Source organism: Labrus mixtus, chromosome 3, assembly GCF_963584025.1.
Source record: "Labrus mixtus chromosome 3, fLabMix1.1, whole genome shotgun sequence".
NCBI lineage: Eukaryota > Metazoa > Chordata > Actinopteri > Labriformes > Labridae > Labrus > Labrus mixtus.
Genome location: NC_083614.1, coordinates 25,292,896 through 25,306,801, shown reverse-complemented (window position 1 = coordinate 25,306,801; position 13,906 = coordinate 25,292,896). Strand labels below are relative to the sequence as shown.

Here is a 13,906-nt window from a genome sequence, read left to right as displayed (position 1 = left end):
CCCGTGGTCATCCTAGTTATTAGTCTCACTTTGAAGTGGGTCAAGTGAACAACATTAGAAAACAGATATTTTCTGACCATTTCTCGATATAAAATCAACTATAATCACATTTTAAAAGTCAATATACTGCACAGTACATGCACGTGTTTTTACAACTTGGCATTTGTGAATCTCCTGTGAGGAGATTTGAGTGTTATAAAGCAGACTGAAATTAATAGTGAGGCCTTTATACGACCTTCAAAAGCTAACATTGTCATTTGCATAAAGTATTATTATTTCTTCTTTTTTTATGAACAACTTTTTATTGAGTTGACAGCGTGTTTACATACATAAACATTCTGAAGAGTGTTGATCATAATCCTAGTATCAACTATCAACCGAGTCAAAATAAATACACAACTTAACTTTTTGCATGTGTGTGAGTTGTTTGTTTGTATACAAACAAAACAAACAAACATACAGTATACACAACTAAATGCCAAGCCCTCGTTTACCTCCATGGTGGCAGACCATACCCCCACTCCACCCCCAATTAACCTTCCCTTCTGCTGGCTACAGATTCTACAACTGAGAGACATTCAGACCAAGAACTTAATGTCTTTCCTTTTGACCAATGAGACCGTGCAACAGAGAGTTCTGAGGACAATATTTCTAAATGCATGATACATACCCCACTCTCTCTCTTCCTGGTTACCAACTCTATCAATTGTCTTATCGAATAAAGGCAAGAAGCCCCCCCCCCCCCCCCCCCCCCCCCCAAAAAAAGGAAGATCAGAAAAAACTTTCTTACAGATAAACAGGAAAAGATCAGTAAGAGAGGTGCTACTGTCAAATGGAAGTTCCTCACAGAAGCTTTAAGAGAGTCAAACCAATGAGGTATCAGCACAGAAGCCCTTGTGGTTATGAATCTGTAACAGAAATTAAATCTAATTTTTTACTTTTTAATTATTGTGAGAACAGAATACAAAAAATAGAAAAATTCAAATCCTGAGTTTGTTTGTTTGAGAGTCAGACGGTAGAGAACAGAGGCATTACCGGCAATGACTCTGCAGTCCTTTTGTTGTTACCCAACCAACCCTACAGTTTTAATGCAGAATGCATTGCATGTGTAAAAATACTAAATGCACACGTAAAATCAGCAGTCATTATGTGGATGTAATCTGATTTAGAGATGAATGTAGAGAGACTCTGGAAAAAAGAGACACAGAAGAAGAAGTTGAATTTAGAAGCAGGATGCATAATGATTGGGAGTGAATGCCGAGCAGGTGATGAAGGGATGACTGAAGACAAACTTTTTCCTGACACGTGTCGGCTACTGTTGAGTCCAGGGAGAGGAATGTGTCTACCCTCTATAGAACTCTTTGTTACTTAAATCCGGAGTGTCCCTGCCCCCCTCAGAGTAGGGTAACCTTGCAACCTGGAAGAAGCACGATTAGAGAGAACCTGGCTTGGCTATAAACACAGCAAGGGGCCCTACATGACCTATCCGGGTCATACATTCAGCACAGTGTGGCCTTAGGCGCCACTAAGGTGAGGATCGAGGTGGAAAGTTGGTGGAATTTCAATTTGTTCAAGTCAGGGTTGTAATACATCAAAATTATTGCCTGTAAATTATAAGTGTCTGGTAAATGAGCTGTATTTCCTTCAAAACGTGGCATCACTGATGATTGAAGTGGAAGAATGAGTCATAAGTCAATACATTCCTTCACACCTACTGTACTGGCGTGTGAACCTTTGAACTTGTGACTTCAGGCTTCCATCAAACATCCAAAAGACACTGTCTGTTTTGGATGTTTAAGGTCGCAAGGAATGACAACTTTAATTTCTATGGCTTCAAATTACAACAAAAGTTTAGTATGACTCTTTACATATAGATCAGGTTTAGACCACACCTGTTGCTGCTGACTTAAGAATTAATAATCTGTTTACAAAGTATATAAATATTACTTTGACACTACTATCATTGATAGAATCAGGGATTTCATCAGTATGGGGCTGTCAGCTACTCAAAACTGTCTTGAGCTTTCTGAGTTGCGCTTGCTTTCTCCATTCAGAGAGGAAGATTTGTTTTAAGTCATTTAAAATGTTTCTATTCTGGCATCAAAATAACTCCTGACAAAGTTCGTCTTCCCTCCTAGCTCTTCCCCCCCCATCAGACCCAACAACAGCAAACTACATGGGGCAAGCCTCAATATCTTTAGCGCTACATGATTCCTGAATTAGAGCTTGATGGGGAGCAGATAGCTAGAGCAAATGGTGCCCTTTTTTAATCTATTAGTGGCTTTAATCCATTCTTAGTGAATCAGGCTCTGAGACTGTAAATTAATCCACTAATGAGGTAGCACTTGGTACAAGGAGAAATCTTTCTTTTTACAGAGAGACACCTCGAGCAAAACCAGACTGATTGGTGGGCAGCCATCTGCTTCAACTTGATGGGCTCAGAAAGTGGGATAGAGGGGCAGACAGAGTGAGACGAATAGAGACAAACAAAGAGACAAAAAAACAACATACTGACAGTGAGACATAACTGACAGCTGTAAAAACTACAGAAAATAAAAACTATAAGTCATGCCTACAATAATGGCAAAATCAGTGTATTATTCTCAGTAGTTTTTACACTAATAATTTAAGTATGACTTCTTGTCATACAATAAAATATATACACCTCTAAATGAATCCCTCTATGTCGTCTAAAAAAGACAGAAAAAGTGTTCCATCTCTTTATTCAGAAGTTCCCACACTCTGTTTTCTGCACATTGGCAAGGTCTAAGACACTGGAGATAGTTCAAGCAGTGGAAAGAGAAAAGAGAAAACACGTGCTTGAAGGATTCAGTTACACATCATGAATCCATTGAATAAAAAAAGGTTTCATAACTTCTCTGCGCCTGGGTTCAATAACCCCCATTGTTTTACCAATAAAGAGGAAATGATGGTGAATGAAATGCTGTGAAACAGAATTAGTTTTAGTAACTTCTCTCACTCCTCCAGTCCGCAGTGACACTAAAAGTTTCTGCTCTCCTGTTGGAACAATTTTATTTTATTTTACTGTTGCTTTGATTTTAACTTTCACAAACTTGACTCAAGCTTGACTCAAAATGTGCTGACTGAATACATTTAACCTATGCTATCATTCTAATATGGGAACCAAGTGCCTCTATTTGAATATTAACTGATTTTTTCATGGCTTCTCTTTTCCTCTAGAGGTGCCCAAGGTTTCAGTAGAGCCACGAAACCAAACCTTTACAACAGGAGATGAAGTGAGGATCAGATGTTCGGCCAGTGGCTATCCTCCACCACGTCTGGTTTGGACTCACAATGACATCTTCATCATGGCATCCAAAAGGTCAATTAATCTCCTTATACGTAAACAGTTTGGGGGACTCTTCTAATTTTTTCTGAAATACGGTTTCCAACGCTGGAAATAAAGCTACATGTGTTTAACTTGATTTGTATTTTTTGACTAACTATAACAGTAACAGCTCTCCATAAAAAATACTGAATTGTATATTTTCTGTACTTAGACATAGAATGACTCCTGATGGCACACTGGTTATAAGAAACATGGAGAAAAAGGATGGAGGAGTGTATGGCTGCATTGCCAGTAACCAGGCTGGGACAGACACCATGACTTCAATCCTCAGTTACACTGGTGAGTGCTCGATACACATGCAGCCATCCTTTGGCTTCATGGTTATCATTTAGAGAAGAGCAGGCCACAAGCAAATCTTGGCAAACATTTGGGGTAGCTTGGTTATACCCATGACAGGTCACCTGTCATCACCAGGAACACACATAACAACAGAAACTTTTCAGATGTACATTTACACATATGAGTTAGAGTTAGAGTTGCAGATTACTTAACCTACTCCTTAAACTGTGGGAGAAAACTGGAACATCTGCAAAAAGGCCAGCAGCTGGAGTAAACCATAGACTATATTGATGTTGCCACTGTGATGTCATCCATTCGTTTTATTGCACACCTTTAAAGCCTCAAGTTCATAATTTGCTGTAACAGATATAAGGTCACTTCTGACTGTCCCAAGAAATGGCGGCAGGTTTGACCTTACACACTTTTTATTCAAAGCCAGATATGACCACATTTTGAAGCCAAGGTTAATATGTTTTGATTTGTACCTTTGTTGGATGGTAGTGACTGGCAAATCCCAGTAAGCAATACCCTTAAGCATATCCTCTTCTATTGACATTTCTGCTCCCAATGGGACTGTTAATCCTCTTTTATTGAAACAGACTTCAAAATGATTATTGAAAATAAAATCTCACAGGAAATTTTAACAGAGGTCACAAATAGACTCAAAGGAAAGTTCACTTTACAAACTGGTTTAATAAGATAGGACTTATTTTCGTAACCAGTGGAGTCGCCACTGGGTGGCAATTTAAACAAATGCAGTTCTGAGGTACCTTCCCCATTAGCTTCACCTAAAAAAACAAAGAATTAACCCTCTTATTATATGGAAAGAGTTATGCATAAACCTGTTAAATTATCGGCTTAGGTTATCTGACTGACAAATAGGCACATTATAGCTTTTTGCCATTACGCTTAAGGCCCGCCTCCGCTCCACATCTTTGCCTGTTGAAATTGATCAAACGTTAGGTTGAGGTAGCATTCCTAACGTGGGGAAAGCCATTTTTGGGCTTCAATAAGCTTTTTGAAAAACAATGGGTGATGTCACTGAGACTACATCCATCTAAATGAAAAAGTATGTATTGCACTTAAGTTTGCTGTCTATATAATAGTGATATTCCGTCTATTGTTCAACAATATTCCTTTTTCTAGAATCCCCTGTGGTGACAGTTGCTTTGAGCGATATTCTCATTAGTGTTGGTGAAACCACAGTGATGGCCTGTTCTGCGTCTGGAATCCCACAACCGGAGATCTGGTGGTACAAAGGTAACAACTAAGACGCAACACAAAGTACAACCAAAAAAACATGTTTTCATATTCTTGATGAAAACATGTTTTTTCTCGTCAAAGGATTGAGCAGTTTTTACATTTAACCAATATGTGTTCATGGGGACCAAAATAAATTTCTAAACCAAGTTGACAACACTCAACAGCTGCATTATTTGTCATTTTTTAGGGGACGTCCGACTGCATTCATCATCCCTCTTGGCTGTTGATATGTTAGGAGGTACACTGATAATCAAGGAGACTCAGGATGCTGACGCTGGAGATTACACCTGTGTAGCTGTCAATGCTGCTGGCACCTCATCAGGAAAGATCACTTTGGATGTAGGAGGTGAGAGTAAAAGGGTACATTTAACTTTGAAAAGAGGCATCCCAGTACAGTATAATGAACTCAGAATAAAAAAAGACAAAAAACACAAAAGTCAACATTGTTGTAAAACCTACTTCATACTGGTTAATGACACAAATACTTCTTTGGTGCGGTTAATTAAATATGCCTTTGCCAAAAGGCATACTACTTGGGTGTGTGAATATATATCTGTTTAACTGAGCACAAAATATACACACAACATCAGCAATAGCACAGCATGCACAAACAACACTGACCTCACCAAATGTTACATACCCAGAGAGAGCTATAAAACTGATTACTGCTGTGTTCTCATATTTCACTTGTTGTGGCATTATAAACTTTTAGCATTTAATTTACACATAATGAAACCCTTCACTGTTCAGTATTTTATAAATGTATTAAAAATGTAACTATTAGAATTAAAAATTAACTAAACTTATATTTTAACGTTAACTGAATTTAAAAAGATACAATTTTTAATTGTTAAGTCCCCTTAGAGGGAAATATACTTTCCCCCAGTTTTAAACCAGCATTCCTGTCTCATAAAATGTAAATTTATTTTATGAAATATGACAATTTAGAAATATAGTATTCAAGATTTGAATGCTTTGTCATGTGATTATTTAACTTTTGATAACAAACACTTCAGGGCTTCAAACACATACACTTCATAATGTAGAAGAGTAAATGCTCTTGAACAATCAGACAGAGACGTATGGCTTGTGAATCGAGGATCTGTTTATTTCTCTCGGATATAGCATCCCAATCATCCTTTAATGGGCAATCAACACACTGAGCAATTACAACATGTGTGCTATATAAAGACCATTTCCTAGAAGTTTCCTGGACAGACAACTGGTCTCTTTAACAGGAAAGAGTGTGTGGGTATGTGTGTACGTGTGTCTAGTGTATCAGAACATGATTTTATGACTTGGCTAAATTCAGATGTTAGATAACTATTGGTTTGTGCCTGTTGCTGTCCAGATTCTGTGTTTCTGTTATGATTCAACCTTGCAAACTACAGCAATAACGTCTTGTGCTGAAATCAGTGAATTACCGATGGGTGCTTGACAGTTTAATTGTCTATAAATGGAACACAGATGAAGGGTTATCCCTAAATAGACCCTCACTATCCTCAACTCAAATTGTTCTAGCACCACCCACATTCATCCGAGAGCCATCAGATGTGGCCCTGGACATTGGCTCCAATGTGACCCTTCCCTGCTCCACTGAGGGTCACCCAGAACCACAGGTCAGCTGGAGGAGAGAGGATGGAATTCCCATTTTCAGCACGTCACGCATGCGTGGCACAGTCACACACAACAGCAGAGGTCTACATATCACCAGTAAGTTTATTAGTTGTGTAAGTGCATACATATTACAGGTATATACTGTTTGTTAGGTCTAAATATTTTTCTTTTAACTCAGACCTGTGGGTTGATGATGAGGCGGTGTACGTCTGTGAGGCTCACAACCAATTAGGCAGGATCCAGGCCAGGGCCAGAATCACAGTGACTGGACTGGGTGAGTGCATCATTTGAAAAATCTTGCATGTCTGTCTCTCTATTTTTCTCTTTCTCATTCAGGATTTGTAAAATATTATTCTTTAATCCTCAAATATACGTATATATTAGTAATTTCAGAAAAGCGGTCTTGCAGTCATAATGGTCTGAAGGCAGTAAGGTCAGGGTTAACTGCTGACATAGCCATGTCTGTCTTGAAATGCTTTTCACTTCAAAGATGTAGCCATGAGGAGATCAAAATTCCTGAACACACTCACACAAGCTGAAATTTCCTTTTGCTGAACAAGCAATTTTTCAGAGTATGTCTACTCAGAGATTTCCTTTAAATGTCCAGTACATTTTCTAAAACAACACATACAGTCCATTTGAGTACCTACATCTGTCTGTTTGACTTTGTGAATGTGTGTGTGTGTGTGTGTGTCTGTGTGTGTGTGTGTGTGTGTGTGTGTGTGTGTGTGTGTGTGTGTGTGTGTGTGAGTGAGTGTTTCCCTCTCAGTCTTTCCACAGAAGTGCAAGTTCATTAGCACATTTCAGCAAGTATGTTTGAACACATGTGCCTTGTTAGCCACTGTTTCTGTTTCACGGTGTTCTCTACAGTGGAAACACACACTGAGCTCTCATATGTGGGCCAAAGGTTAGAAACAACAGACCCACCCAGACGACATGTATTACTGCCCCACTGCCCCGTTTCCCTACCAATGGTCTGTTCTCACAAGTCACACGCAACCACAGAAGCACAGAAGTGCATGTAAAGTAGCTTCTTTGGAAGAATCGTGCAAGTCAAGAGCAACAAAATTGGACTTAATCTTCATCATTTTTCTTAGACACTTTCTTTTCACCCTTTCTCTGTTGTTTATCTATATATCTTTGTAAATGGAATTGTTGCTCTGTGCCTGCAGTCTCGCCTGTCATTGCCATGAGTCCGGCTGTGCTCAGTGTGATCGAGGACCAGCAGATGACTTTGCCTTGCGTGCTATTGGCTGGGAATCCGCTACCTGAGAGGCAATGGCTGCACAACTATGGCTTGGTGAGCAAACCCAGAGGACATTTGCAGTTTGATGGTTTCCATGTCTTTACAATCAGTCTGAGTTACATAACCAGGATTTTCAATTTTACACACAAATCTTTCAGGTGACCTCGGACCAATATGTGACAGTGAGGAGGGATGGCAGTCTGCATATTGAGAGAGTCCGGCTAGAAGACACAGGGGATTACACCTGTTTGGCTGAAAGCGTTGTTGGGGCAACCAACCATACCACTACTGTCAACGTATATGGTACAAAAAAACAACTCTTAACAAATCAGAATATAAAAGAAAACTATTTATAGTACCTGGTGGGGTTTGATAGATGTAATGTAGCAAGAAGACTGGACTCAGAAGTCAGCAATCCATTAAAAAAAGGGAGAAGTATAAGATCCAAAATTCAATTTTGTTGAAATTTCAACACATAACCTTTAGTCCCTTTGTCCAGTATTTATTAGAATTATTAAAAAATTAGAGTTGTTTAATTCAAGAAAACAATGTGGTATAAGTTTATATTAATATATTTGCCAAAGAACTCGAACTCCTATGGCACTCAGGGCTTTCTTTTATATAAAAATAATATAAATTACATAACAGTTAAATGTAGTTTTATCAAATTAAAATTGTAATATTGTAAATTAAGAAACATTCACTCTGAGATGCAAACAAAACTAAATAATCATCTGTTATAAATCAATTGTTTAAAGTTGATGTACTGATATAAACAGGAATAACTTAACTGTTGAACAAAACATTTGGAAAAATATAAATGCCCCCAAGAGTAGGAAAAGCTAAGGGGGAATTAATCATTCGAATAACAATTTCAATCCTTGTAGTGAAGCCAGTTCATGATCCCTGACAGTTAATGAAGCTGAGCGGTCATTAATTTTATTGATGACCTGTGGTTTTTCTGCTGTGTGATGACATTTTTCTACTGGGAACACCCATTTGTTCTTGCTCCTCTTAAATGTCTCCTTTACACTACAGATGGCTCTTAACTCCAAGAATAGGATTATCTTCAAAACCAGAAGCAGCTGAGGGTAATAGCAGAGTTTGGAGCACAGTGAGAGAGAAATGTGTTCTCCATTTACACGAAGGCAGTCTTTGCCAGTTTTGACCAACTCCAATAGGAATCGTCCACAGGATGTTCTTTTCAGATGTAAAAGACACAAAGCATTTGCATTTACACATGTTCATGTGTGTTCAAGTTCACATTACCACAAGTAAGAAGACATGCCTTCAATAGTTCCTACATAAAGTGAAGCGCTAATGTAGAGTGCAGAGAAAAGACAACCTTGCTAAATGTATTGATTACACAATGTGTTATTTTATTGTTTACTTAAATCAAAATGTTCACTTACAAGAAGATGATCCAAGCCTCCAAGGGTTAATATTTTCTGCAGATTTCCAGGAGTCATTACAAACAATACAGATGTTGAGAGCAGAAAAGGACAAGAATATAAAACAAAATTTCTACTGAATGCATTCAATTCTCCAAGTGCCACATGCAACATGAAAGTGGCACGATACAGTAACATCCAAACCAACAGTAGTCTGTGGATGGATTCAAGTATGTAAACAAAAGAAACACTTATGACTGACTGTGTCTTATCTCTTTCTTTTTTGTCCAGTGATTCCTACCATTCAGCATGGTCCTCAGGTGTTCAGCACGATCGAGGGTACACCGATCACTCTGCCGTGCCGTGCCAGTGGAGTACCCGCCCCTGAAATCACCTGGGCCAAGGTGTGTACACTCCATAAGTTTAAAGCGAGTTCAGGTACTTGGCATTACGGCCAACATTGCTCACGTTGCATATTATTCTGGCCATACCTCACTAGAGACTCCAGAACATGCTCTCCTGCCAAAGTAAACAAATCCATGCCATCCCAAAGTCATAACTTCTGACTGATGGTTTAAATATTCAAGAGGCATTTTATTGTGTCTTGACTCACAAATATAGTTATTTTTTATTTACAGTCAGAGTTGTGTCATAGCTTGAGCACAAAACAGTCATATCAGTTGGTCTGTTAACACAATAGCACGTAAGAAGAAATTCCTGTATTAGGATACATGTGTCTGCCTCATGTGCTGCACCATAAAATCGCCCTTACCTGTGTCCATTGGCCTGCACTGAGTGCTGAATCTTAAAATGTGTGCTAGCGTGTTTTATAAACCTGTGTGTATGTGAACGGTCCCTCCTTTTTCCATCTTTTACTGTAGTTTCTCTGAGTTGTAAAAATCATGCTGTAAAAGTGAACAGGGCTTCGGGGACATATGAAACCAAAGCGTGCTAAGTTTTATAACAGCTGTTGAGATTTGATTCCTTCTGATTCCTCTGCTGTTCTGTAGAACATCAGTCAAGTCAAGATAAGTTATGTATGCCAGATCCAAGAGGACAGTCCAGAGATGACACAATCCTGATGCTATGACATCACTTTTTTGAGTCACGGCTAGTTGGATTGTATAACTACTTAAATGTCTATCTGTGGACTTCTTCTTCAGCAGCAGGACACATAAAAGCAAATCATAAATTCACAAACATTAAGTGGGTCAAACCACAAATCCCACCTCTTACCGTGAGTACCATGTCAAGATGTCAAGTGTTAATAAGGTGGAGTTAATGAACTTAACTCTGGCCTCTGCCCTTTCCCTGCTGTGATTTGTTTTGTAGGGAGGAGAACTTCTGTACTTGGGTGGTCCAGCTTTCTCCCTGGATTCTGATGGCAGCCTCCTCATCGCCTCCCCCTCTGGAAATGAGACTGGAGAGTTCATCTGCACAGCTACCAATGCTGCTGGCTACGCCTCCAAGAAGGTCCAAGTCACTGTCTATGGTAAACCTCACATTTGGTTAAAGGCTTGATGAGGTCTGTGCAGAGATGAGGGAGATGCTTTATTTTGAATTTAACTCTGATGAACTATTGCTGAATCATGTCTGGGACTCTATTGTTATTGCTTTGATCCCTGAAAAGAAGTCTAACAAGAAGTCTTCCAGCTGACAGACTATCTGACAAGTTATGAGGCTGCAGGGAATTTGCAAGAAAATGATTTCACTGCAAAACAGCAGCTGATATCCACAAGTCTTTCAAATTAAATTAGTTTACTTTGTTCAAGTGCTGATCAATTGTCTTCATTTACATGATTATCTGCTTTTCAAAATGACATCAGCAATCACTAACTGTAATGCTCGTCATCCCTCAGTGTGAAAGTGGCCAAAGCTGGAATACCTCAGCTTGTCATTATCTGAATTTTCCTTGCAGTCGTTTGTGTGCATTGATGGAGGAGATGAAGATGGTTTACAGAAAAGGGTCAGACATAGATCTTCCATATTGTTTGGTAAAAAACAGAACAAAGTACAGCTTCCTGACTGACAGCAATAAATAAGCAAAAGTTTATCCCTAGCACAGTTATCCATCACGTTGACCAAAAATGACTTTTGATTGATTATCCCTAACTCAAACAACATAAAGACTGACTGAAAAGTTGCCGCTCCAAGAGAATAAGTAGGAAAAAGGCCTTTGGGACATTTTTGACATCTGAAAATGAGAAGCAATGGCAGATAAGTAAAAACACCAATACAGTTGGTGCAGTTCTATCAAAATGAACTAAAACATTCCATTTTATATATCTGAACTCTTTACATTTTCATGCTTCAATTAAACATTGACTGAAAATGGCAAGTATATATCTCATAACGCTGTACATTGAATCTCTGTCTCTTTGTCTATGTCTATGTAGTCCGACCCAGGTCAAATGCTGTCGACGTTGGAGGCTCAGCTGACCCGATGAAAATGTCAGTGATTGAGGGTGAGGACGCCATCTTGCCCTGTGAGGTCAGCAGTGTCCCACCTCCCACTATCAGCTGGGCCAAGGAGAGGCAGCTCATCTCCCCTTTCTCTCCCAGGTAGACCACATCCAGTACTGATGCTGGTAGAATAACAGCCCTTTTAACACAGCTGGAGGACCATTTTTCATTACAGGCACATGTATTTTCCCAGACACAGACAACTAATTTGCTGCCTTAAAATGCACCCCAATGAATAATATTTTCCCTCAACCATGGATAATGTGGTCACATCATATTACCCTGGATGAAACCTCAAAGTAGAAAAGAGATAGGTGGTTTTTCAAATGCCTCAATGACTAAGACAACCTCCTTCTCTCTACATTGCTGTGCTCTCTATGCACTGCTCATAGCCTCAGGGTATAGTTTGTGGTTTTATAGGATAACCGAGTAATCACTCTCTCCTCTGTGATCTGTTTTAGCTACTGTGCGTCTGCCACAGGAGCTGTAATTATGGTTGATGGAGGATTAGTAAGAATTACCAGAGTATCATTTAACAGAAATGACTTAAGACTTTGAGTGGAAAAAAAGTCTGCGTGTGTTTTATTTTGAAGCTATGCAAAAGTTATTGTGAATCTCACTTCTCACACTTTATTTCTGTTTATGTTTTTCTCTCAGGCACACTCAGCTTCCCTCGGGCTCTATGAAGATCTCAGAGACCAGAGTGTCAGACGGTGGACTTTATGTGTGTGTTGCCTCCAATATTGCTGGAAACCTAACACAATACGTTGAGCTGAGTGTGTTGGGTGAGTGAGAATATCATAACTATGTACAAAGATTCTGTAATGATCATGAATTTCTGCTGATTAAGCAAGTTTTGTCCGTCATAAATGTTGGAATTTGTCTTTAGATATGGTTAAAAGGTAAAATGATGAAGTGATTTTGATCAGAGTTGAAGTTGAGACATACTTTAATTTTGGATTAGATTGTATATTCACTGAATGGTAGCAGCAAATAAGCTTCCAGGCCAACATGCTGCGTCATAAAAGATGTACAGGTACACATAATGCACTGAAGCCTGTTGTCTCTGACCCCTCTGTCATATCTGCTGCAGTGCCCCCCAGTATCCAGGCTGGCCCAAGAGTAATGAAGATACAAGTGGGTCACCCTGTGGAGCTGCCCTGTGTGGTGAAAGGGGTCCCAGAGCCTACGCTCACCTGGACCAAGGATGGCAAGAGGTACCCAGTTTCCCCTGACGGCAGTCTGTCATTGAAGAACGTGGACTTAGTGGACGAAGGAACTTACACCTGCACAGCCACTAACATTGCAGGCAGAGACGAGGCTCAAGTTCGGGTTCTAGTGCAAGGTTGGTTTCAGTCTATGTCTTTATCACACAGGCTTGCACTGAGTTTACACATATGTGTTTTTCTTTCACAGTCTACATTTCAGTTTGATTTGAATAAAACCAAAGGAAAGAAAAAAGTGGCAATTTGTTTCTTTTTACAAGACTGATTGGATTTTTTTTTAAATGATTTTAACTTAGACTGTTACAAAGGCTTTTTGTGTGTTAAAATATGTATTTTTTATTGATCTTGTGTTTGTGCATTCTCAGTGCCCCCTGTGGTGGAGGTATTGGAACCCCCCTTCAATAGGCCCCTGCAGGAGAGAGTTGCAAACCAGCGTATTGCATTCCCCTGCCCTGCCAAAGGTAAATGGAAAATGTTCCACCCCGCCTTTGGATATTATGAATAAGTAGTTGACCACTTTTTCCTTATGTAGGAAGAACAACTTCCTTGACTCCTACCAAAAGTGATTTTCAGTGAGACAAAGCTAGTAAAAGAATTGAAATCATTCTGGTAGTATTGACAGTCATTTGGTAAGTATATTCATTTTTGTCCCTGTGTTCTTTTCTCTTCCAGGTCTTCCTAAGCCAGTGATTCGGTGGATGCGTAATGGCCAGGAGTTGACGGGTAATGAGCCTGGTGTGTCCATCCTTGAGGATGGCACGCTGTTGATTCTTGCCTCTCTGTCTCCGCTGGACAATGGTGAATATGTGTGTGCTGCTGCCAATGATGCTGGATCCACTGAGAGGAAGTACCAGCTCAAAGTCAACGGTGATTGACTGATTTTCTTTTGTTCTGACACGGGACTTTGTAATTAGTTTATCAGTCCAAAGTTATTTGCTGACATATCACTGAACTAAAACAACATTTAAATAATCACCTTTGATCACCTCCACAGTGCCCCCAAATTTCCATGAAAGCGAAACGCCAGGAAATGTGTCGTTGGTCCTAAGCC

General features: G+C 39.4%; 1 protein-coding gene across 1 annotated transcript in view; it reads left to right on the top strand.

Annotated features, from left to right (window-relative positions):
• The window catches only part of LOC132971985 (hemicentin-1-like), a 35,375-nt gene extending 31,986 nt beyond the window's left edge, over positions 1 to 3,389 (top strand). The window contains exon 12 of the mRNA XM_061034815.1: positions 3,202 to 3,389. Coding sequence (XP_060890798.1) covers positions 3,202 to 3,389 — 188 coding nt within the window. The remainder of the gene's footprint in view (positions 1 to 3,201) is intronic.
• Positions 3,390 to 13,906: the final 10,517 nt, after the last annotated feature.